This window comes from Malaya genurostris, chromosome 1 (genome assembly GCF_030247185.1).
Source record: "Malaya genurostris strain Urasoe2022 chromosome 1, Malgen_1.1, whole genome shotgun sequence".
Lineage (NCBI taxonomy): Eukaryota > Metazoa > Arthropoda > Insecta > Diptera > Culicidae > Malaya > Malaya genurostris.
Window position 1 is genome coordinate 80,837,512 of NC_080570.1, and position 27,318 is coordinate 80,864,829.

A 27,318-nucleotide genomic window follows, 5' to 3' on the forward strand; every position below is an offset into this window, starting at 1 on the left:
AAGCTCACAATACTAATGGCCGAGGATAGAATTTTATAAATGTTTTTTTAGACAAGCAGCAGGACTCCGGTCACAAAATTTCATGGAAGACAAGAAAATTGAAGAGATTGCGCCTATTTTCTTAATTTGGAGTTCCCGTCAAGTTCACGAAGAAATTTTTGGACGCTTGAGAAAGAGGAAAAGCAAAGAATTTTTGTTACACTCGAGAAAGAAAAATATAAAAATATTCTCTTCAACGTTTTTGCGAGATAAATTCTTACATTTAAGTTCTCCTAGTGATAAAATACAGTTAAGCTATAGAATAGTTATTAGAACCAATGGAGACATTATTTATGCAATATTATCAGCAAAAGAAAAGCCGGCAATAGAAAATTGAGCTGTTTCGCTACCATCGATTTTCGAGGGAACTTAGCCAACCGTTCCGAATACTGGAAAGCAACTTTGAGGAACTATTGCAAATGCGTAAGAGCAAATTCAGCAGCTGCAAGATTCATACGGGTGGTCTATAATATAACTGAAACTGAAACTAACATATCCCCAGCAAGCCGTTCTAGTTTTATTTATTCGACCAGTTCTTCTGTCAAATTTAAAACTGGTCTACGATGCCGTTCTATTTTTTGTATATTTGAAACACGAGTAAAACACTGCTGGGGCTGCCAGTTTTTCTTGTTATAAAATTCAGATTGAAATTTTGTAACTGGCATAAATTAAGCATCTAGAACTAGAACACTACTGAATGTGCCCTAATGGTGAAGCTAAAGAGAATGCGACGCGACAGAGTCACGCGACAGCTAGTTCTGACAACATATTAAAATAATTTGCGTATATTAAAATTGGTTTTATTAGATGTGACTCTACTAATGAGATGATTATTGGTACAATAGCCAAAATTATTTATAAAACTGAGTAATTAACATATACTTGTGAATTTGATATATCAATGATAATCTATAATTTGAAAATGATCAACACCAATAAATAATGATACAAAAATAAAACAAATGGAGTGGTCAAAGAAGCATTATCTCACTACAAGGTGGATAAAGTCCGTCTAGATTCCAATTCTAAGCCTAGAATTCAGGTGGACCAGTATCCAGGTTCTGAATTCAGTTTTAGTTTCAGTATCCAGGTCCTGAATTCAGTTTTAGTTTAAGTTTATCAGTATTAGAATTGCTGAAAAAAACTACTTTCGAACGGAGCCTCGGAGACTCGGAGACTAATGTTATATACAATTCGACTCAATTCGACGAGATAGGAAAATGTCTGCGTGTGTATGTGTGTGTGCACATTTCGAAGGCATATATACGCTCTCAGAGATGGCCGAATATGTCATTTCGTCGAAAGGGTCATTTCGCCGATAGGGTCATATCTCAAGCATGTTATGTCTTCTGTATAACTGATGTGGCGCAGCCACATAACCGAAGCCAAGATGGCTCGGCGGCACAAAGCCTCCGAGCCGACGCCAGCTGAGTCGGCCGCCGACCCGCCGTCGGAAGCGGCGGCCTCTTGCATACAAACCTGTAACCGCCTCGTTTGCCCGGTCTACTCAAAGCTAGATTTCTTTAGTTAGGGTCGGACAGCATATGAACCAAAACGATGTGGCGTAGCCGCATTAGATATTTTTTCATTTTCACTTAACAAACGGAAAATACCACCTACATTTGCCTGGTAGATACACCTATGCAATTGCTTTGATGCTTAGTAGCTAATAGTCAACAAGTTTTCTTGGGAACTACAATGGTAGGTCAACAAAACGGGCTTTAACGCTATCATCTTTCGTTTGTCTTTAATTTAAATCAATTCTAATTACGATTGCAAGACGTTTTCAGGATTCGGCGAAATGACCCTTTCGGCGAAATGGCATTCGGCGAAAAACCCCTTTCGGCGAAATGTCTTTCGGCGAAACGGCTTTCGGCGAAATGGCTTTCGGCGAAATGACCCTGATCCGATTTTTACTGCTCTAATGTATATAAGGGTGCCAATATTTTGGGATCACCTCTAATTTCGTAAAGCGCTATTGTTCAAAAGTTTAAGCACCTCAAAAAAAAGTCCACATGCAAAATTTGAGCTAAATCGGATACGGGTAAGGGCCCGGTAAGGTTTGAAAATTTTCGATCTTTAAAAATCACCATAGAGGAATTGAGAGATTTCCGAAATCGAAAAAATTTTTTGATGTCAAACGTCTAAGAATTGCATGAAACGTTATCTCAAACAATTTGTTTTTAAACGTCTTTCTGGGATCCCAGAAAGTTTAATTTTTCAATGAAATATTTTTTCGAGATGACACTAAATTTCGATTTTTCATGCAATTCTAAGACTTTTGGCATCAAAAATTTTTTTTCGATTTCGCAAATTTATTGTTCCACCTGCGAGCTACTAGAGTGGTAAAATACTGTACTTGCTAGTCTAAGGAAACTATGCAGAAGAGCTTGGAACTATCGACGCAAATATGGGTCGGAGCCGTTCGTTTCAGCTCGTAGGGCTTTCAAAATTGATCGTTTGAGCGAAGTGGTTGAAAAAGTCTTTGTACAAATGCCTCTGGTCTCAACGTCTCAGATTAAATAAGTTAATTTCGAAATCAAAGGACATGTCGGTTTTTTAAGAAAACTTAATGACCTTAGCTTTTCGACTTACGGTTTTGTCAAAGATTATCATATATTGATGACCTATATTAGCAGTAACACTAAATAAAGTAAATACAGCAAGGGACCGTTCATAAACCAGACCAAAATTTGGAACCTTTTTACACCAATATTATCGAGAGATTTTATAGCTTCATTTAACTGAGGTAGTAAACGGCTTGCAGTTAAAATTAACATGCTTTGAAGATTTATTTAAGCACCTAACAGAAGTAAAATATAAAAAAGTAAGACGCGAAAAATTCTAAATATATTGCAAACCTGTTTCCTTAACAATGTAGTTTTCCTTTTTGGGATAACATTCAAGTTTACTTATTTAGGGGTTTGGTACCACGTGGATACCGGATTTGTGCTAAATACACATAACTATTTTCATTTTTTACGTTTCGCTTTCAGCTCATCAGTGCGTCAGCAGTTTATGGCCAGAACGTCGTCACTTAGTTTCGTTTCTTTCGTCACGTCAGTAAAGACATAGCACGTCGGTCTTATCACACCGATATGTATATGTAAATAGCATTAGCCTTACGTCTGCTCAGCGGTTTATGTTGAACCGTTAGGTGGCGTTAGCAGTTCAACATAAACTGCTGACACGTGGTACCAAACCCTATTACTAGAGCTTGAAATGGTGTCAACTTTGTGTGGTTGTTTTTCCGATTTCCTATAAAATGCTTGTCTGTATTTAGTGGATCGCTTGGGTGAAACCGTTAAATCCTTCACAGATTTAGCGGCATCTCTTTTACCAGACAAAATAAATGAACTCTGAGTAGCGTTGCTCAGTTCTTCGGGACTTGCGTTCTTTCGTAAACACTCCGTTTTCCTTCTCTTCGTACGTTCACTACATTCAACAAAAGTTACTACTGGTCGACCTGATTGCCTGTTGGCCTTGGAATCTCGAACGTTCCCTGAAGCCAATTATCGTTATCTAACCGGAATTTGTTCGCATTCCGGTTAGCTAACATAAATCTCTGCATAAATTTTAATTTCAGTTTGGAAATTTTTGATTTGAACATTTGCTTTTCTTGTATTATAATCCATACATATTCAAGAGATTAACCTCAATATATTGTAATTTCGCATCAAAATTCGTATTTTGCTGTTGCATTCTTTCAAATAACTGGAGTGGAGTCATTATTTTATGTCCTGACGCATAGCATAGCAAGAGAAATATTATTGATTACTTCCGAAATAAAATAAAATAAATCCAAAAAGCTGAACTTTGACCTCAATGTGCCTGAAGCATGTACCTTCCATGCTCAATTGATAGTTTTACGGGATTGTATAGGATCTATAAACTTTTTCATGACGATATTTCATAATTTCATTTAAAAATCAAGGAAAACGGGCTAATGTTAAAAACAGTTTAACATTGCCCAAACTTCGTAATATCTGTGTATAATATATGAAATTAGTTGGTCAATACCTGCTTGATCACTTCATTTTTCACAAATAGTGAAGTAAGCCGTATTTCACGTCGAAAAATATTAAATACTAAAAGAATCATTTTGTTGAGTAAGCCCCTAAATGAAGAATGTATGTTTTTCACAAAATACCGTACAGCATTTAGCACTTAATAGAATAGTATATTTAACGTTAAGATTGTCTATGGTAGGTTCTGCCTCTTACCTTGCGAATCCTGTTTTACCGCAAGTTATAATATAGAATTTATCATCGGCCAACTCTAGCGTTTTATGCACTCTAACTGCCAATTGAACAGAGCGTTCTTCAGATCGCTAAAATGTATAAAAAATGTTCGATTAGGTTATTATTACAATTTCAATAGTATTTGCTGGTCAAGATGGGTTTCTTATTCTGTTCGTGTATAGGAACATATAGTTTTGATTATTCAGATTTTGATGCTGCTGATAATACTGAATATATTTGGTCTTCATTAGTATTCGGATAACTAGAGTCTCATATGGATTCTCGCCATTTTTAGATAATTTGTCGAAAATAGTCTATTCTCACCACACATTCTGAAACCGCAAAAACGATTGTTGACTTCATTTGTAAAATACGAATTAAAACTGTACAATATGCGCAGTTTACGTATATCGGTACTAAGAAGTGCAAATTACTTTGTAGTAACATCGAAGTATTCGGAGAGTATTACATATATTTCCTGTGACAACACCAAGGCTTTACGATTTGTAGAACAAATACCTGCTAAAATCTATACAAAAGTTCCAATTCCGGTATTTCCGGAACTGGATTCTGTAACCGGTATAGCAGAAGCTAGTTTCTGTTGCCTAGCAGAGTGAAAAAAAGGCCGAAAACAGAAACATAAAAAAATGTTTGATACGAAGCGAACAGTGGAAAAACTAAATAAAATGAAAATTAAATACGGGCAAAAGAAACTACAATAATAAGAAGACACTTAATTGTTCTAGATGGCTTAAAAATTAAAGTGCGCGAGCTAATCATAGTTGAGCAAGATTCTGCAAATTAGAAAGATATCCTGCCGCTGGATCTCACTCATACTTATTTAGGACTAAAAAGACGAGTGTAAGTGCAATTCGAGTACATGTTTGGCTGGATCCATTATTATACGTCAGAGAAATAAATGATTACCCGACAATGAACTGAAGTCGTCGTGGCATGAGTGCCTGCAAGGAAGGCTCAATGGGTGGGATATGTCGGTTTTCTGGGATTGTCATAGTATACTTTTGGAGTACTAAATTGAATAAAGACCGAAATCGCTGTGAAATGCACATTAGCATCGCTACCATTGTTAAAGTCAACAGTTTAGTGCTCCAATTATTTGCTCATCTACCTTGTTCATCTGATTTGGCATTCTTGAACTGTTATTTGTTCCCAAACCTCAAGACATCTCTGAGAAATGGATGTGAGTTTCGTTTTGGAATTTTCGACCGCTATTTCCGGAACCTGATACTGAAACCTGTATAGCTAAAGTTAATTTGTATGACCATCAATTAATATGACCTACAAATTTAGACAATGCTTTCCGTTCTCCACGAATCGAAGTAAGGGATCTATCTCGGACCACTTCTCACAATTCATCACAAGTCTTGTGGATTGTTGTGCTCTAGAAATGGACATTTAGAAGGTTTTAAACATGTAGGATTGAAATGGCATGACAGTAAACATTAAGAAATGTAATACAATAACCTTCTCTCGGCCATAGTCACAAATTTTATTTAAATACCTAATAATGATAGTTCCAGTGTAAAAGTTCAAGGTGTCTGTTAAAAACGCCGGTAAATGGCGTACCGGAAATTATCTACTTAAGCAATCTTCAGTAACATTATTTTTTCATTCTGGGCCCCTCCAAAAAAGAAATCCTGGGTACGGACCTGCATACTAGTATAAAGATGTGTTTAACATCATCACTTTCGCTTTCGCATTGCTGTTCGTAATTGAATGTGTTAGTGACGGTGCAAATTATTTTAACTTCCATCTTTATGAATCTTTTGGTAGGAAATATTGAAAGTTTAATTAATTCTTAATGATTACTTGTGGCACTAAAAAGTGCCTTGAATTGACACAATCAACAAGATCTGCATTTAGATCTGAGATGGTTCTCGTGTGTGTCTTGTTTCGGCAACAGGTGCTCAGAAAATGGTAGGAAAGCGGTAAAACTCAACTAGTTCTTTATGATGATCTTTAGCACTGAAAAGTGCTTTGAATGGGCCTTGCTGGACTTGTTGGCTGCCTTTTCACTAGTTTTCGGAGCCATCGTGCTGACTGTGTCTCGTGCGTTCAGAGTAGCTGCTTTAACTAAAATGACGCTATTTCTCACATGACATTCTGTTTTATACCTGCTACTGGCAGTGGTGTACGGCAGCCCCTTTACCAAAATTTCTTTTCCTGTTCGCAGAACGGGAAACAGTGAGACGACATAAAAGAGAGAGTTAGTAGAGCGGCAGCCATCATTCGTCATCTAACACTCGATGTGGATAGACGAATAACCTACTACGACTAATTTTGATTTATTTTTTATTTTTTATTCGCAGTTGTCTATCTACCCAAGCTATGGGTAAAACGTGCCATAGATTCGAGAAGGATCCAAAGGATGCTAAGCGTCTGAAGCCAAGTGATGTACAGGTAAACGATCGTTTGCTGAGTAAAAACCAATATGCTGATCTGCCAGTTGATGTCGAAGAGGAACTGCAGAAGAAGGAAAAAATGCCGCCTTTCTACCTGAAGGGCTTCCCACCAACTTTACGCTTGGATTTCAATACGCTGATCAGCAAAGGACTACAGGCAACAATCCGTTTATGTACTGAAGGCTACAAAATAACTGTTCCGGCTTTGAACCACTACAAAGGAGTGGAATTGTACCTGAAGCAGACGAAAGCGGAATACTTCACACACGATATTGCCGCCAACAAACCTATGAAGGTTGTACTTCGAGGACTACCCGACATGATGGAAGCCGAACTAAAGAAGCACTGTCGGAGGCTGGACTAAAGCCTATGATAGTGTGAAACGTCATAATACGGACAAAAAGTTTAGAGATCAACTGTACCTGGTTCATCTGGTACAGTACATCACCATGAGTCAACTAAAAACAATTAAATCGTTATTCCACATAATCATCGAATGGCAAAAGTATAAACCAGCCATCTGACACCGGTATGTGAGCACCAGCTATTTGAAAGTATACTTTTTTTTTTTCATAAATACGTTTATTTCTTAAGGCAGTTTACATAAGTTTTTCTTCGCCGTAGCATCACTTTTACATAAAATTCTTATCCTAATTTAATTCTAACATAGTCACAACGATTTGAATTTATTAAAACATATTCCTCTTATTACTTAAACATCATCTTAGGTAACTCGCCATTAATTATGAAATCTACTCGGAAATATTAATTGAACCAAACGATTAACTTCTATAAATTATAAAATAAGCTGATATTTTCAGACATTTTGTTGATAATTTCATAAACTGTTTCGAGTTTGTTTGTATCATTACATAATTTTTATTCTTTTGGTTGAACTCATGGACGCAGCTGGAATCAGAACTATGTCTTAAGAGGGGCCTTTATTAAATTGAAACTCCAATTTTCTTTATGAAATGATAAATAAGTTTCATGTATGAAAGGTCACGATAGGCAAGAATGTCTCGAACTGGGACATTGGATAGTCTACCTTGGGTACGCAAAGAATTTATTAGTTGAGATCTGACATCACGATACTCCACGCATGTCCAAACGACATGATCAATATCCCGATAACCTTCTCCGCAAGCACAATGATTAGTCTCGGAGAGCCCAATTCGAAGGAGATGTGCATCTAACGTGTAGTGATTGGACATGAGTCTGGACATCACACGAATGAAATCCCTACTCACATCCAGTCCCCTGAACCATGCCTTTGTCGATATTTTCGGAATAATTGAGTGCATCCACCGACCCAAATCATCTTTATCCCAAGAAGCTTGCCAGCTGGCAAGTGTTCTTTGGCGAGACGAGCTATAGAATTCGTTGAAAGCAATCGGTCTCTCATAAATTTCACCCTCAATAGCACCACGTTTGGCTAAAATATCGGCTCTTTCATTGCCAGGAATGGAGCAATGAGCCGGGACCCAGACTATAGTGATTAGATAATTATTGTTCAATATGTCGTTCAGGCGCTGTTTTATTTTGCCCAGGAAAAACGGTTCAGTCTTGCCAGTCATGCTTGAGCGAATGGCTTCAATTGCACTCAGACTATCTGTGAAGAGGAAATAATGGTTTGGAGATAATGTGACGATTACACTCAAACTATAATGAACTGCTGCTAGCTCTGCTATATAAACAGATGCAGGTTCTTGAAGCCTAAATGAGGCCGAAACATTATTGTTGAACATACCAAACCCTGTCGCTTCTTCAATTCGCGATCCATCCGTGTAAAACATTTTCTCAGAGTCAATATGCCTGAACTTACTTGAAAATATTTTTGGGATTTCCGCCGAGCGTAGATGATCCGGGATTCCACGCACTGCGCGCTGCATGGATGTATCGAAAAATAAAGTTGAGTCAGGGACACTTAGGATGCTGACACGGATAGGAATATATCTTGATGGGTTGATTTCCTGTGACATGTGATTAAAATATACTGTCATGAATTTTGTTTGAGATCGAAGCTCGACTAGTCGTTCGAAATTATTAATTACCATGGGATTAAGCACCTCACATCTTATTAGCAGGCGTGATGAAAGCTCCCAAAAACGATCTTTCAATGGAAGAACTCCCGCCAGAACTTCAAAACTCATTGTATGTGTCGAATGCATGCAGCCTAAGGCAATTCGCAAACAACGGTACTGAATTCGCTCAAGTTTGATAATATGAGAGTTTGCAGCGGAACGAAAACAAACGCATCCATATTCCATCACTGAAAGTATCGTTGTTTGATACAATTTTATTAGATCTTGCGGATGAGCACCCCACCAAGATCCTGTTATTGTTCGAAGAAAATTTACTCTTTGTTGGCATTTCGTTATCAGATACCTAATGTGTCCTCCCCACGTGCATTTGGAATCGAACCACACCCCGAGGTATTTAAAAGTTGAAACCTGTTGGATCATTCTTCCCATCATATGGAGCTGACAATGCTTTCCGTTCTCCACGAATCGAAGTAAGGGATCTATCTCGGACCACTTCTCACAATTCATCACAAGTCTTGTGGATTGTTGTGCTCTAGAAATGGACATTTAGAAGGTTTTAAACATGTAGGATTGAAATGGCATGACAGTAAACATTAAGAAATGTAATACAATAACCTTCTCTCGGCCATAGTCACAAATTTTATTTAAATACCTAATAATGATAGTTCCAGTGTAAAAGTTCAAGGTGTCTGTTAAAAACGCCGGTAAATGGCGTACCGGAAATTATCTACTTAAGCAATCTTCAGTAACATTATTTTTTCATTCTGGGCCCCTCCAAAAAAGAAATCCTGGGTACGGACCTGCATACTAGTATAAAGATGTGTTTAACATCATCACTTTCGCTTTCGCATTGCTGTTCGTAATTGAATGTGTTAGTGACGGTGCAAATTATTTTAACTTCCATCTTTATGAATCTTTTGGTAGGAAATATTGAAAGTTTAATTAATTCTTAATGATTACTTGTGGCACTAGAAAGTGCCTTGAATTGACACAATCAACAAGATCTGCATTTAGATCTGAGATGGTTCTCGTGTGTGTCTTGTTTCGGCAACAGGTGCTCAGAAAATGGTAGGAAAGCGGTAAAACTCAACTAGTTCTTTATGATGATCTTTAGCACTGAAAAGTGCTTTGAATGGGCCTTGCTGGTTTTGTTGGCTGCCTTTTCACTGGTTTTCGGAGCCATCGTGCTGACTGTGTCTCGTGCGTTCAGAGTAGCTGCTTTAACTAAAATGACGCTATTTCTCACATGACATTCTGTTTTATACCTGCTACTGGCAGTGGTGTACGGCAGCCCCTTTACCAAAATTTCTTTTCCTGTTCGCAGAACGGGAAACAGTGAGACGACATAAAAGAGAGAGTTAGTAGAGCGGCAGCCATCATTCGTCATCTAACACTCGATGTGGATAGACGAATAACCTACTACGACTAATTTTGATTTATTTTTTATTTTTTATTCGCAGTTGTCTATCTACCCAAGCTATGGGTAAAACGTGCCATAGATTCGAGAAGGATCCAAAGGATGCTAAGCGTCTGAAGCCAAGTGATGTACAGGTAAACGATCGTTTGCTGAGTAAAAACCAATATGCTGATCTGCCAGTTGATGTCGAAGAGGAACTGCAGAAGAAGGAAAAAATGCCGCCTTTCTACCTGAAGGGCTTCCCACCAACTTTACGCTTGGATTTCAATACGCTGATCAGCAAAGGACTACAGGCAACAATCCGTTTATGTACTGAAGGCTACAAAATAACTGTTCCGGCTTTGAACCACTACAAAGGAGTGGAATTGTACCTGAAGCAGACGAAAGCGGAATACTTCACACACGATATTGCCGCCAACAAACCTATGAAGGTTGTACTTCGAGGACTACCCGACATGATGGAAGCCGAACTAAAGAAGCACTGTCGGAGGCTGGACTAAAGCCTATGATAGTGTGAAACGTCATAATACGGACAAAAAGTTTAGAGATCAACTGTACCTGGTTCATCTGGTACAGTACATCACCATGAGTCAACTAAAAACAATTAAATCGTTATTCAACATAATCATCGAATGGCAAAAGTATAAACCAGCCATCTGACACCGGTATGTGAGCACCAGCTATTTGAAAGTATACTTTTTTTTCATAAATACGTTTATTTCTTAAGGCAGTTTACATAAGTTTTTCTTCGCCGTAGCATCACTTTTACATAAAATTCTTATCCTAATTTAATTCTAACATAGTCACAACGATTTGAATTTATTAAAACATATTCCTCTTATTACTTAAACATCATCTTAGGTAACTCGCCATTAATTATGAAATCTACTCGGAAATATTAATTGAACCAAACGATTAACTTCTATAAATTATAAAATAAGCTGATATTTTCAGACATTTTGTTGATAATTTCATAAACTGTTTCGAGTTTGTTTGTATCATTACATAATTTTTATTCTTTTGGTTGAACTCATGGACGCAGCTGGAATCAGAACTATGTCTTAAGAGGGGCCTTTATTAAATTGAAACTCCAATTTTCTTTATGAAATGATAAATAAGTTTCATGTATGAAAGGTCACGACAAGCAATGTCTCGAACTGGGACATTGGATAGTCTACCTTGGGTACGCAAAGAATTTATTAGTTGAGATCTGACATCACGATACTCCACGCATGTCCAAACGACATGATCAATATCCCGATAACCTTCTCCGCAAGCACAATGATTAGTCTCGGAGAGCCCAATTCGAAGGAGATGTGCATCTAACGTGTAGTGATTGGACATGAGTCTGGACATCACACGAATGAAATCCCTACTCACATCCAGTCCCCTGAACCATGCCTTTGTCGATATTTTCGGAATAATTGAGTGCATCCACCGACCCAAATCATCTTTATCCCAAGAAGCTTGCCAGCTGGCAAGTGTTCTTTGGCGAGACGAGCTATAGAATTCGTTGAAAGCAATCGGTCTCTCATAAATTTCACCCTCAATAGCACCACGTTTGGCTAAAATATCGGCTCTTTCATTGCCAGGAATGGAGCAATGAGCCGGGACCCAGACTATAGTGATTAGATAATTATTGTTCAATATGTCGTTCAGGCGCTGTTTTATTTTGCCCAGGAAAAACGGTTCAGTCTTGCCAGTCATGCTTGAGCGAATGGCTTCAATTGCACTCAGACTATCTGTGAAGAGGAAATAATGGTTTGGAGATAATGTGACGATTACACTCAAACTATAATGAACTGCTGCTAGCTCTGCTATATAAACAGATGCAGGTTCTTGAAGCCTAAATGAGGCCGAAACATTATTGTTGAACATACCAAACCCTGTCGCTTCTTCAATTCGCGATCCATCCGTGTAAAACATTTTCTCAGAGTCAATATGCCTGAACTTACTTGAAAATATTTTTGGGATTTCCGCCGAGCGTAGATGATCCGGGATTCCACGCACTGCGCGCTGCATGGATGTATCGAAAAATAAAGTTGAGTCAGGGACACTTAGGATGCTGACACGGATAGGAATATATCTTGATGGGTTGATTTCCTGTGACATGTGATTAAAATATACTGTCATGAATTTTGTTTGAGATCGAAGCTCGACTAGTCGTTCGAAATTATTAATTACCATGGGATTAAGCACCTCACATCTTATTAGCAGGCGTGATGAAAGCTCCCAAAAACGATCTTTCAATGGAAGAACTCCCGCCAGAACTTCAAGACTCATTGTATGTGTCGAATGCATGCAGCCTAAGGCAATTCGCAAACAACGGTACTGAATTCGCTCAAGTTTGATAATATGAGAGTTTGCAGCGGAACGAAAACAAACGCATCCATATTCCATCACTGAAAGTATCGTTGTTTGATACAATTTTATTAGATCTTGCGGATGAGCACCCCACCAAGATCCTGTTATTGTTCGAAGAAAATTTACTCTTTGTTGGCATTTCGTTATCAGATACCTAATGTGTCCTCCCCACGTGCATTTGGAATCGAACCACACCCCGAGGTATTTAAAAGTTGAAACCTGTTGGATCATTCTTCCCATCATATGGAGCTGAAGCTGCGCGGGATCATGCTTTCTTGAAAAGACGACTAACTCTGTTTTCTCCGCAGAGAATTCGATACCAAGATGAACAGCCCAAACGGACAAGTTATCTAAGGTATCTTGCAATGGTTTATGCAGATCAATAGCTTTGGGTCCAGTCACTGAAACCACGCCATCATCTGCCAATTGTCTTAGTTTACATGGGGTTACAAGACAGCTGTCAATGTCATTCACGTAAAAATTATAGAGAAGCGGACTGAGGCATGAGCCTTGCGGGAGACCCATGTAGCTAATTCTGAATGTTGCCAAATCGCCATGTGAAAAATGCATGCGTTTCTCTGACAAAAGGTTGTGCAAATAATTATTTATAACCGCTGGGAGTCCATGTTGGTGGAGCTTGTCTGAAAGAACATCAATGGAAACTGAATCAAATGCTCCTTTAATGTCTAAAAATACAGATGCCATTTGTTGCTTTTGAGCGAAGGCAATTTGGATGTCAGACGAAAGTAATGCAAGGCAATCATTCGTCCCTTTATTTCTACGGAAGCCAAACTGAGTATCTGACAACAAACCGTTCGTCTCGACCCAAGTGTCGAGACGTCGCAGAATAATTTTTTCGAACAATTTTCTGATGCAGGACAACATCGCAATGGGTCTATATGAGTTGTGATTGGAAGCTGGTTTCCCCGGCTTTTGAATGGCGATAACTTTCACTTGTCTCCAGTCAGGTGGAACAATATTTTGCTCAAGAAACTTGTTGAACAATTCCAACAAACGTCTTTTTGCGAGGTCGGGCAGATTCTTCACCAAGTTGAATTTAATTCTGTCCAACCCAGGAGCGTTATTGTTACAAGACAAGAGTGCTATAGAAAATTCCATCATTGTAAATGGGTTATTAATAAAACCATTATTTGGAGGAGATTCCCGTATAATGCTCTGCGTAGGAACAGAATCTGGGCAAACTTTCCTAGCAAAGTCAAATATCCATCGGTTCGAGTATTCATCACTCTCATTGCCCATGTTACGATTCCTCATTCGTCTGGCCGATTTGAAAGTATACTGATTACGTTGAGCATCTCGCGTTTCGAGCCCCAAACACTGCGATGTTTTGATACTCATCGCGACTCTCAAATGGTGAAAATTATCTCCACTTAATGTTCCAAAACACTGTCTGCTGTATTTTAGGTAAACCGACAAGTTATTGTGAGAGAGTCGACACAAAATTCACTCATTTTCGTGTATTAAACAAGGTAAACGCGTTAAACAAATGCATTACTGTTTGTTTGTTTACGTTGTAATCTGCTGATTTTGAAGTTCCGATTTTGATCTCATCAAGATGGCGTCGTGACAGGAGGCCGGTATAAACCGGTTCATCGGGATATCACACAGTGCACGAACTGTTTGAACTGCCGTCATGGAGCGAGGAATTGCCACATGAAAAGTCGGTGCGGGAAAAGTGCCTACTAGATGACATCTCTGTAAAATGTGTGAACTGTGATGGTGACTGTGAAAGTTCCACAGAAGGATGAAATTAATTTCCCACGACTCCCACCGAAGAGGGATATTCCGAATTTGCCGCCACTTCCTCGCAGCAATTCAAAAGATTCAGCCGCTGGATCACAAAAAGAATCTTCCTCAAAAATCCCTCCTGGATGGGGAAATTATCAACCACAAGCAAAGGATGGCTCTGGTGACTTATTCTCTGCTGAACAACTGATCGTCATTTTTGAAACAATGACAACAAAACTACGAAACTGCAGAACGCGGTTAGATCAAATCAACGCCTTAGGCAAATTCATCATCGAATATGCAATATAATGAGTTGGTTATAGTAAATTGGAATGCTTGCTCACTCAGGAGCAAAACTGCTGAATTGTCCGACTTTATTCAAGAGAAGAATGCCGATATTGCTATTTTAACTGAAACTAATCTCAAACCTGAAATTTCTATTTTTATTTCCAATTACAGAATTCACAGGCTCGACAGGATAACTACCAGAGGAGGGGAGTTGCCATTGCCATTAAACGATCCATTCATCATAGGCTTATGTCAGCCTTTAAATTGCAACTAATAGAAGCCATCGGAATTGAGATTACAACGACGATGGGAACCATCATCATCATTGCAGCGTACTGCCCCAAACAAACAAATCTTCGTCAGTTCGGTTTTACATCTCCTCCAAGTCAGTCGATAAAACAAAACCGCTTACGTTGGAAACAGAAGAAACCAAGTACAGTATTGTGTAGTGAACAATAGAGCTCGAAAATGAGTGAACCAAACGAACAAAAGCTACCGCCGACACGAAAGAATACAATTGTTGTTGACTTTAGGCAGTGCATAATTCGACAATCGATACGAGAACTTGAAGGTTTGCTTAAGGAACAGATGCATCTTGACGTGTGCATTTACTTCAATGCAATAAGACGAATAATGCTGTTTACATCCAGTTTTATAAAGAGTTGGATGCAATTCAATTCGCAAAAGACAATAACAATGTGCACTATGTGGAACACGAGAACATTAGGTACAATATTCCAGTATATATGGATGATAGTGTTATAGAAGTGCGTGTGCATGATCTTCACTCGAGCGTCACCGATTATTATATTCTATCGAAAAAGAAAAGTGGAAGAATTTTTTCCCCGGTATTCTAAATGGCGTACGTGTATTACGCATACACTTGAAGAAGCCTATACCTTCTTATGTGATTTTCGGTCAAGATACAAGAATTCCGTGCAAATCACTTGTTACCTATGACAATCAGATGGCCACATGTCAGTATTGTCAAAAAGCTGTTCACTACGGTAAGCCATGTGATAAACTGGACAAGGAGACAACTACACCAAAGGACAACAGTGCTTCCGTCACACCAACCCAAAGCAATCCCAGTACACCTGTGACAGTCACCAACAACAGTGAAGCATCTATTTCAACGAAACCATCCAACGTATCCCCTATAGAACAAAGTGCATTAACTGCAGTGAACAACTTACCATCCAACCAACCAGCAACAGCAAACAATGTACAACAAGGCTCATCTCCAGCAACTAGCAATGAAAACAACAACAATACCATCGATGTGACAATGGATGACGAGACGAACCACAAACGAAGTGCCCCTCAATCCTCGCAGGAGGGAAATGGAAGCTCCTCTCCCCCTAGAAAAAGGGTGACAACGAGATCCAACTCAAAACAAAATTTATTTAAAAAATCGGCTCAATCGGCCACGTAAAGCTTGTACGTATATAGGCCTGAATAAAACTATCTTTTAAATAAAAAAAAAACAAATCTTCGAGATGGTACGTGTGCATTATTGAAGCGAGATCTGGCTATGCTCACTCGACGACAGAACAAATTCATCATTGCTGGGGACCTGAACGTACGGCAAGAGTTGTGGGGAAACAAAAGACAGAATCGAAACGGATTCGTACTTGCCGAAGATTACGAAGCTGGACAGTACAACATACTCGCTCCGGATCAACCAACGCGACTTTCCAGATCGGGAGTTCATTCCATTTTGGATATATTCATCAGCAACATCGCCATAGACAGCTTTCCGGTTGTCTTCAACGAGCTCTCTTCTGACCACTTTCCAGTAATATTAACGTTGGGATCTTCACCAGAAACAGTGCCTATTCGACCTCGGAGGAACTATTATCGCACCGAATGGGTCCAATTTCAACAAATTGCCGACCAACTTATTAATATCGATTTGCCACTTGATTCTCCGATGGAAATCGATGCAGCCCTATCTTCCTTCCAGCATTCAATCACAGTTCCAGTACAACATATGCCGAGTACGGTATGACGGTTCCAGTACAACATATACCGAGTTCATCTTTTCAAATCGACAGTGTCACCAAGAAACTTATCCGACTTCGAAATATCTACCGGAGGCAGTATCAACGAACTGGTATAATAGATAGGAAGACTTCTTATAACAACTTAACTAGGATAATCCAGGAAAGGATATCTGAGCTTCGCAACAGGAACTTCCAGCAAAATCTTCGAGAAATTCTCCCACATTCAAAGCCCTTCTGGTCCTTAACGAATGTGCTTAAGAAAAAACCGAAGCCTATTCCTCCTCTGATGTCACCCCAGGACGCAGCTGAAGGAATATCTTTAATCACACCAGTAGAGAAGGCAAATGCGCTAGGCCAGCAGTTTGTATGTTCTCACAATTTAGTACTCAACATTGTTAGTCTACATGAAAGAGCCGTTGCTGATAGCGTAGCTGAAGTTGACCAATCAGACAGCTTGGTTCCTGAGGAAAGTAGAGTCACTGCGAATGAGCTAATGGCTATTGTGAAAAAATCCAAAAATATGAAGGCCCCCGGTTTCGACAACACATTCAACATTGAGCTGAAACATTTGAGTATTCACTCATTTGTCTTCTTAGCTAAAATTTTTAACAGGTGCTGGGAGCTTGGTTACTTCCCTTCAATGTGGAAGTTAGCTAAAGTTATCCCAGTTTTGAAACCGGGGAAAGATCGTTCCCTTTCCAAGAGCTATCGGCCCATCAGCTTACTCGCTGCCCTATCCAAGCTGTCTGAAAAGTCATTACAAAGGCGAATTCTTGCTTTCGCAGATGAACAGGATATATTTTTGGAAGAACAGTTTGGGTTCCGGAAAGGAAGATCCACCATCCACCAACTCACAAGGGTTAACAACGTCATCCAGCAAAACAAATCAGTGTCCAAAACGACTGCCATGGCAATATTGGATATTGAAAAGGCATTCGATAATGTGTGGCACGATGGCCTGGTGTTTAAAATGCATCGGTATAATTTTCCCATGTATCTTATTAAAATTATCAAAAATTATCTTGCAGATAGAGCATTCCAGGTTTCTCTGAATAATGCACTTTCAGAAAGATTTACTATTCCTGCTGGTGTACCCAAGGGAAGTATCCTAGGTCCCATTCTATACAACATTTTTATATCAGACATCCCACCTCTTCTGGGTGGTGGTGTTTTGTCACAATTTGCTGATGATACTGCCATTCTTTACAAAGGTCGTGTCATTAATGCTCTGAAGAATAAACTACACACAGGTTTGGACGCTCTAACTGAATATTTTACAAGCTGGAAAATTGTGATCAATGCAGCAAAAACTCAGGTCATCTTGTTTCCACATTCAAAATCGTTCAAAAATGCAGCATACTCATTAGGTCTCTGTATCCGCTGATTTGTAGAACATCTAAACTGTGCCTGAAGAATCAGATGGCTGTCTATAAACAAATCATCTACCCCGCAATTGAATACGCAGTCTCTGTTTGGCGGGGCTGTGCACGAACACACAAACTTAGGCTTCAGCGCATTCAAAGTAAGATCTTAAAGATGATTCTAAATCTACCTTCTTGGACAAGGACTAGTGAAGTACATGAGATGGCCTCCCTGGATATACTAGAACAAAAATTCGAACAATACTGCACGAAATTTGAAGAGAGGTGCTCAATCTCTGAAATACAAATAATTCAAAATTTGTACGTATTAGGTTAGGGATAGTTACAAGTAGGTAGATATTTTATTATTAATTAAAATAAATATTATGATTAAACATTAGTATGTAAAACAAGAGTAACTAAAACACTTATTATTAATAACGAATCGTATGAACAACAAAGATGAAAGGCCAAAGGGTCAAAACACTTGTACTGTAAAATGTTGATGTAATACACAAAAATAAGATTAATAAACAGATATTTATGCATTTATGCATGAGCGGCAGCCAGTAATGCTGAATTGACTGTCTAGCTGTTAACAGCATCTTGTGGAATTTTTACGCAGAAACACGCACACAGGAGGAACAGTTAATGGCAAGGCATAGTCCCGCTCAAACCGTGCTGGTCTGCAGTTCTCAGTTGGCAGAATTCACCGTCTTCTCCGGAAGGAAAACTACGCCGAGCGTGTCGGTGCCGGTGCACCGGTCTATCTGGCGGCAGTGATAGAGTACTTGGCTACCGAAATGTTGGAATTGGACGGTTACGCTGCCCGTGACAACAAAAAAACGAGAATCATCCCTCGCCATCGGTAGCTGGCCATCCGTAACGACAAGGAGTTGAAAAAAAAAACCCGTCCTTTTCAGGACGACCACATCACATCAGCAATAATCATCTTAATGATTACATTACACACAATGCTTCTTCTGGCAAACAATATTTGAACTTTTGATCCTGTTTACGTTATAGCTAGAACATTGATGTGCTTTCTATCATTAAATCATTTGTCAAGCAATTATGCTAGTGTAGATATTGATTGTATTCAAAGCCTGGCTTGATATAGGTATATAAAGAATTGCCTGAGAGATTTGGTACGGACTTAAGGAAAATTTTCTCATAAACATTTCACTTATCTCTTGCGCACAGACACTAGTTTGTTGTTCGTAAAACATAGACGAGGGTAGATCTGACTCCTTTCTTAGCTCGTTAACATGCTTCCGGAATGATTTTGGTTCGAATTTTAGTCTCTTATCACATTGTGTAAATAGTTCGAAAAGCAACGCTTGGCAGTCTTTTTATAAACTTAGTTTATTTTTATGTAATTTTGCCGAAGCACTAAGCCTCCATTCTTCGAGAGTATCTTCAATGCAGCCCTTTTCAAGCTTTTCAATGGTATTATCTCTTAGGTTTGCCATGGAGCCGTTAGTCATAATGTTAGAAAAGATTTGATTCGCAAGACTAACACAGGACTAAGTCTTTCACTCCAGGTTACGTAAAAACAAAAAGAATCATACTATTGTAGTCGGCTTTTTGAAATCGTAGCTGACGAAGTGAGAAATATATCGATCGTGCGATGATCTATGTGATTCAAGTACAATGTGCAGAAAAGGGTGGTGTCTAACGGATTTCACCAGAGGAAAGAGTGCTGCGATAATTCGAATTGGTTCGAGAAGCAGAGGTCGAGAATTCCACTATTCTTTTTTTTTTGTTTCGATTATAGGGGTTTTAACCTTGAGGTCATTCACCTCTTCGGGCCAGAAAAACGCACTGACCCTATGTGCGGGGTTCGAACCCAGGCGGGCTATGTGAAAGGCATAGACTTACCCATCACGCTATACCCGTCCCCTCCCACTACTCTAATATTGGACGTGATTCACTTGACGCAATAGGTTGAGACTGTATCGGTCAAGCAAGTTCGTGATGCCAATGTGAAAGGATGAATGCAACAGGTTTACATACAGGAAATCGTAGGAAGCGAGATTCTATTTCAAGTCAGGAAAATTGAAATCTCCGATTATGAAAAGTTCGTCGGTGGGTCGGATATGAACAGAACCAATTTCGTCTATCGATTGGACATGCACATTATTCAGTGACAGGTTACGTATCCATTTCATTGGAAGATGAACAACACAGAGAAATAATGATGAGCTATCACTCAGACTAATCTTCATTCATACCTGTTCAACTTTGATTTCAGAAGTGTTCTGCAAAAGCTGTGTTTTCAAACGACGACGAATAGCAACAAGAACTCCATGATACTATTACGGAAGCTGCGATCAGTTCGAATGTGAATTTGAACTGGAAGCAGAAAGGCAGTCAATTATTGAATTGTGCAAGTTTCTACTACACTTGCGGGATGTGACGGATTGGAACACTTCTTCACCGCTCACACGCACTGGATCTGGACGGTTGACGAGTGCTGGCTGCAATGGCACGACTGGGGTGAGGGAATCAGAGGCTTTCATAATGCCAACTGCAGTGCGTCACAGTGTCCGGTGAGTAGAAGACACCGAATTGGAACCGAAAAACGAATCAGCGCATACAAGACCGGGACGCCTGATGAACGCTGGCGACGACGGCACGTCTGGGGTGTGGGTGTCGGGGGCTTCCATCAATCCAACAACGCTGTGTCCCAGTGAGTTACATTAAGTTATTGTCGAGCAGCTTCCACTTGAGGCGATGCAGGCGTAGGAGACGGATCCACTGCAGAAGCAATCCGAAATTTTTGGATGGATTTTTTCTCGAATTCGCGAAAATAAATTCGTTGTGATCAAGTTTTCCAACGCTTGATCGAGACTGACTTTGAACGAGACAAAAGTAAGCTTGCTTGTTTGTTGTACTGCAGATTGGAATCGTTTCCGTAAGCAAAACAAAAAGGTTTCGGCACATTCATGCGCTTCGTCGGAAATATACTGTGTTTGCAATAGCAATTGCAAGACTTTTAGAAGCAATTGGCAGTGTGTGATCGTTTTCGGAAAGCATATTGAAAATTATGTGAAGCTGGCTTCTCTGTTGCTGACTACAAGAAAGCTGTCATTATTGCAAAACGCCAAAGCTTTTTCCTGCGATTGCAAGTAGAACCTTAACTACCTTTGACCCTACAGAAGCTCTGCGCCTAGAAAGTTAATATTAAATAATATCTGGATTACTTATTTCTGAATAAAGCGGCAATGTCTCTCATTGAGTAAAAAATGGGTATGGGTAATGACTGGGACATGACTGGATATCGTGAATTCAAATAAAACTAACACGTTTCTTCACACTTATGAATATATGAAATCGTTGTTATTTTGTGAATTATATACTTTGTGAATTGTGCAAGGTTTCTTTTTTTCACTTCCAGAACTATAACGGTGCACTTATGCCAAAGTACGACGAATTCACGAAACACTTATTTTAACACACAAATTATTAAGCCAGGGCGAAAGAGAAAAAAAAATCTTCGCTTGCAGAAGTACATACGGTTCGAATTAGAATATTTTCGAAGGAAGAAAACACTCGCTTTTCTCAGATATGGCTAAACCGATTTTCACAAACTTAGATTCCAAACAAAGTTCCTGAATATTATTTGGATCCGACTTCGCCTTCCGGAATTACAGGGTGATATGCACCAAAAATGTGAAAATAATGCACCAAAAATGTGAAAATAATGTCACTCACTTTTCTCAGAGATGGCTTAACCGATTTTCACAAACAAATTCAGATGAAAGGTCGTATAGTCCCATACAAAGTTCCTGAATATCATCTTGATCCGATTTCTGGTTCCGGAATTACAGGATGATATGGACCAAAAATGTGAAATTAATATCACTTAATTTCCTCGAAGATGGCAGAACCAAGTTTCCCAAACTTATATTCAAATTAAAGGTCTCATGGTTCCACACAAAGTTCCGGAATTTCATATGTATCCAACGTGATAGGCTGATATGCATCAAAACTATGGAAATAGTGCATTAAAATTGTGAATATAACGTCACTCACTTTTCTCGGAGATGGCAGAATCGAGTTCCACAAACTAAGATTCATATAAAAGGTCTTATGGTCTCATACAAAGTTCCGCAATTTCATTTGGATGCAACTTCAGATTCCGGAATTACAGGGTGATATGCATAAAAATGTGAAAATAATGCACAAAAAATGTGAAAAAATGTCACTCACTTTACTCGGAGATGGAAGTTCTTAAGATGTCATAAGAATATCCCAGTTTTCATTCGGATCAAACCCCTGGTTTCGGAGATAGGGTGCTCAGTATGAAAACGTCAATTTGAGGAATACTTTGTTCATAAGCTACCTCTTTATATTGGCTCGTGATTTTCTCTAGTTTGCAGACCATGAAACTCTGAAACCAAATAAACTATTGATAGTCCCATAAATGATTTGCTAAATTTTATCCAAGTCCGACTACCGGAATATTTTTTCCTACATTCAAATAGTCATAGAGAACCGTAAATAAATTTGTAGTATATGTTAGTGTATGGTTGAATGAACCAAATATCACTATGCCGATATCCAGCTTTCGGTTTCGGAAGTATCGACAATAATAATCAAATACGATAAAATAGAGCTTACTTCGCTTTCTCACATTTGATTGAATAGATTTTCACTATCGTAAATTCAAATGTAGTGTATCAATGTAGAAGTATTATGAAACAGAAATCTTCAAAACTATTTTCTGAACTTTTCAAATTGTCGTATTTCGGGGTATTTCCGCCCTAATATACAAGAGAAAATAAAAAAGAGAAAGGCATCATTACACCACTAGGTGGATTAAAACAAGTTTTTATACCTTACTTTGGTAACGCGGTAAATTATGTTATGTATTCAAAATTACCGTTTCGTCGAAATGACCCTTTCGGCGAAATAGCCCTTTCCGCGAAATAACCCTTTAGGCGAAACGACTTTTGACGAAATGACCCATTCGGCGAAACGGTTTTCAGCGAAACGACTTTCGGCGAAATGACTGGCTCCCACTTCTATGTGCGAGAAAAAAAGGTTTTACGTATAAAGTATTATGTGAAATATTTATTTGCATTTGCATTGGAATACTTAGTGATTTTTTTTTCAATGATATGATTATGATCGATATGATCGAGAAGCTGACTCATTTTGAATTTCGCACAAATATATCTAGTGGAGGAAATAGGGGTAAGTCCACCATCCTTAGCGTTTAACTGAATAACCCTTTTTCTACTCAATCAATAACACATATATTTCCTATATTTTCAGCACTTCGAAGCACATTGGACTCACTGTAAGTTTGCAAATGTCAAGTAAAATTGAAAAAATCTAGCATCGCCACGGAAGAATGAATGTTATTATTCTGCGCAAAAGTTTAAGCGTAACTAAAGTAATAATTGAATCAAACGATCTAGAACAGTGTTTCCTAAACTTTTTTGGTCGAATGCCCATTCATTGTAACTGCCCACCAAGGTGAAAAGTTTAAAATTTTAGATGAATGGATTAACATTTAGCTTTTTATCAGTTGAAATGGCTAGTTATCCTTCTAACTTCACAAAATTAAAATAACATGTTAATTCAAGATCGAACAAACGTTGACCTAGGCGGTAACATAGATACACAAAATCTCACGTATCTTTGCTCAGCCTATGTTCGAGACTAACTTCAAACAAGCGGTTTAACAGTAATTAGGATGAAAACTGGGTACGCTATGTCGCCTTCGACCTTAACAAGTATCATGCCTACTGTTTAATTTTGATATTTGATACTCGGTTGTTGAATTTGCACTGAAGCAAGGACAATTGTGCTCGTGCATCTCGAAGCGGAAGACTGAATTATGGCCAGACACAACGTTTTTAGAAGGCGCAAAACAATCTTCGGTTTACTTTTTTGTCGCTCTTCGGTGCTGAAATCGACAGACCGTTTTTTGCTCGCTAAGCCGATCCCACTCTACGTTAATTATCCTAGATACGCCACTATAAGGAGTCAGTGCAAAACTTGATGGAAGAAATCAAACAAAAGCCCCATGACTGAATGTCTTGAACTTGAAATATTGACATGATGTGATATATTTACACTTATTCTTGTTGGACATACAGTTTATGAAAACGATTAATTTTTTTCAATGTTCTGGACCTTTGGAAAATCCGAATAACGTATCATTATACGATAAACATCTTAGGATTTGAATCCGTTGAAATGCACGAAAAGCATTCATCAACGTTCATTATACAATTGATAATTTAATGATTCCCTGTTCATTGTAATCACATTAGCAACTAATAGGATGGCTTGATCCTGGCCATGATTTTTTGACTAATATCTACGTTCATATAAATTTTGCTTTGACCGTTTCTCAGATTTTTTCAAGCAGAAGTCCACCATTTGCGACTCATTGCCCCCTTGTTGATCATTTTGAGTTTATTGTTAATTAAAATGAGCTAGTGCCCACTGGTGGGCTATAGTGACCAGTTTAGGAATCACTTATCTATAATAATTGCCTACTCTATTTTCCGACACTACGATTCCAAGAATAGTGAGGTTGAACAAAAACGTGTTGATGATTGAGTGTTGATTAATAAGTATATTATTTGGGAAAGTCCCTCACTCCCTTGTGGGGTAGGACCTCCATGGTATTTTATTTATTTGATGATTCTGATTCAGATTGGAACCTTTCAACGGATACTACAGAACTGCAGAAAATAAACTAGCCGTATGCGTTGGAGTCAGCAACAGTTAAATCTCGTCTAGAATGCAGTAGCTTTTGAAATGTGCTTCCTATACGTAGGAATGTTTCAATTTGTGAATCAAAAACATACCGGTCGATCCATACTATCAGCAAACAAGATGAATAACACCATTAATTTAGCCCTAAATTTGAACTCCATAGAAATTCTGAGTTTTAATGTCGGTCTAACTTTAAAGTGTGTCGCTCTTACCCCTAGTGGGTGGCAGTTTTACTCGCACGAGCATCTTCATTTTTAATAAGTTTTATTGAAGCACTTTGGTTGATAAGTACATAAGTACATGTACTTATATTAAGATATGGCATGAATGGAATTATAATTCCAGCTCTATGATGTTGAAAAATAAACCAAATGCATAGGGTGACAGGCTACCCCCACTTCCCCTAGTCCTTACTTTGTATAAAAAAATACTCACATCTCCTCCTTTTACGTTGCTGACTAGAATGCCACAAAAATCACCGCTGTCCTGTGGGGCTCGAAGGTTGAGACTTAGAGCAACGGACGACGATCCGTTTCCCAAAGTCATGCAAGGTGGTGTTCGAAAGTCTCTTGCATGAACTACTCCATTGTACGGAACATTGAACTGAATTTTTATATTCATTGTTCCCGTTTTACAAGTAGCTGTGACATGGGGCGCGAACTCTGCATCTTGGGAAGTCACCTGAAAGATTAGAAAAACAATTATTTTTATTTAACGATTGGCTTGAATTACTTTTAGCTATTTGGTAAACAAAGAAAAGTCGGTATTACATTCCATTTGTGAAATTTAACCATTCTGTTTCAAAAAAAACCAATACGGAATATAACGTTTTGAAACCATTCTGTTTCAAAACGTTATATTCCGTGATCAGTACCTGTGATTCGATCTCAGCAGACCTATTGGAAGGTACACAGCGTGGAATACTTTATTTGTCGTTTATCGTGCCAGTAATCCCATTGCTGCAAAAGTGCCTGGTTATTATCGTCTGTTGACGCGTCAATAATCAGCAGCTACAAAGGTTTCGTTAAGTTCTTGCCGTCTTTATCTACCGTCCGTATTTCACGAAACGAGTGAGAAGCGCAATGGAGAATAAACAATGCGCCGAGTGTAAAAGAGATGTAAACGACATCGAACCAATGCGTTGTGGTTTCTGTGAGGCCTACATTCATATTAGCCAAACTTGTTGCGGCATAAATTCTAGAGGCCTAAGAGAAGCCTTCACCAATGGCAAACTCATGCTTTTCTGCACTGCTTGCAGAGAGGTGCTGGACCGTCGAAGCATTCGTGCCTATATCGATGAGACACAACAAGTGTCGACAATAGCGCCTGACCCGCAAAATTCAACTGACTTGCCATCGCAAGTTCAGCAACTTTCGAAAGCCGTTACTGCTCTAAATAAAAAAATAGAGGATATGTCAGCTACCCAGTCCAACTGGCCTACACCAGCTTGGCCTAGAGGCTTAAAACGTCGCCGGACTGAAGAAAATGAACCCACAGTTCAAGTTCCGACTGATCGTGGCACTAATCAAATCGATTTGAGTGACCTGTCCGTGCGATCTATTATCACCGATAATACAGAAAAGTTTTGGCTATATCTTTCTGGCCTTAATCCGTTGGTGTCGGACGATGACGTACAAAAAATTGTATCCCGCTGCCTTAGTGTAACTGAATCAATTGATCTGAAACGGCTCGTACCAAAAGGGAAGAATGTAACTGGCATGTCGTTCATTTCGTATAAAATTGGATTGGACCCTTGCTTGAAAACCAAAGCTCTAGACCCATCTTCTTGGCCCGTCGGATTGTTATTCCGAGAGTTTGTGGATTTGCCAAAAAACTCAAATCGTCGTTTGCTGCTCCCTCGCTCGGAGAGCTAAAAAATAATCCTGCTTCCGTGCGCTGTTTCGTGGACGGTGGAAACCTTCGGGTTTCCACCAGAGGCGAGTATTTTTGTATTAAAACAACTATCGCTTCACTAAATGATCCCGTGTTGCAGAGTGATGAACGAAATGAATATAAAATATGGGTATACTACCAGAACGTTCGTGGTTTAAGGACCAAAATCGACGAGCTTTTCCTGGCAGTGTGTGACTGCAACTACGATATCATCATTCTTACTGAAACCGGGCTCGACGATCGGATCAATTCCCAACAGTTATTTGGAAATGCATTCAACGTTTTCCGCTGCGACCGCAGCTTAGCAAACAGTGTCAAATCAAAGTTTGGCGGTGTTTTAGTTGCTGTTTCTCAAAAATATGCCAGCTCTGTTGTACAAACGGTGAATGGTCGTTGCCTCGAACAAGTGTGTGTATGTGCTACCGTGCGGGACCGAAAGATATTTCTGTGCGGTGTGTATATCCCTCCCGATAAAAGCCAGCAAGTTGGTGTGATCGATGAGCACATTTCTACTGTTTCGGAGCTGTGCAGCAAAAGTTCCGCAAGTGATATTGTTTTTGTGTGCGGTGATTTCAACCAGCCACGGATAACGTGGGGTCATGGATCAGACGTAACACAATCTCCTTCTCTTCTACCCGTTGCCAGTACGACACTGATAGATGGTATGGATTATTTGAATTTATATCAAAGGAATCGCCATAAGAATCATCTCGGACGAACGCTCGATCTGATATTTTGTTCGTTAGAGAGC

The 27,318-nt window shown here is 39.0% G+C and overlaps 1 protein-coding gene across 1 annotated transcript in view; it reads right to left on the bottom strand.

The window, feature by feature from the left end:
* LOC131440619 (uncharacterized) overlaps nt 1–27,318 on the bottom strand; it is a 57,203-nt gene that overhangs the window by 16,988 nt on the left and 12,897 nt on the right. The window contains exons 3-4 of the mRNA XM_058612058.1: nt 25,110–25,355; nt 4,263–4,369 (exon numbers count right to left, since the gene is read on the bottom strand). Coding sequence (XP_058468041.1) covers nt 4,263–4,369; nt 25,110–25,355 — 353 coding nt within the window. The remainder of the gene's footprint in view (nt 1–4,262; nt 4,370–25,109; nt 25,356–27,318) is intronic.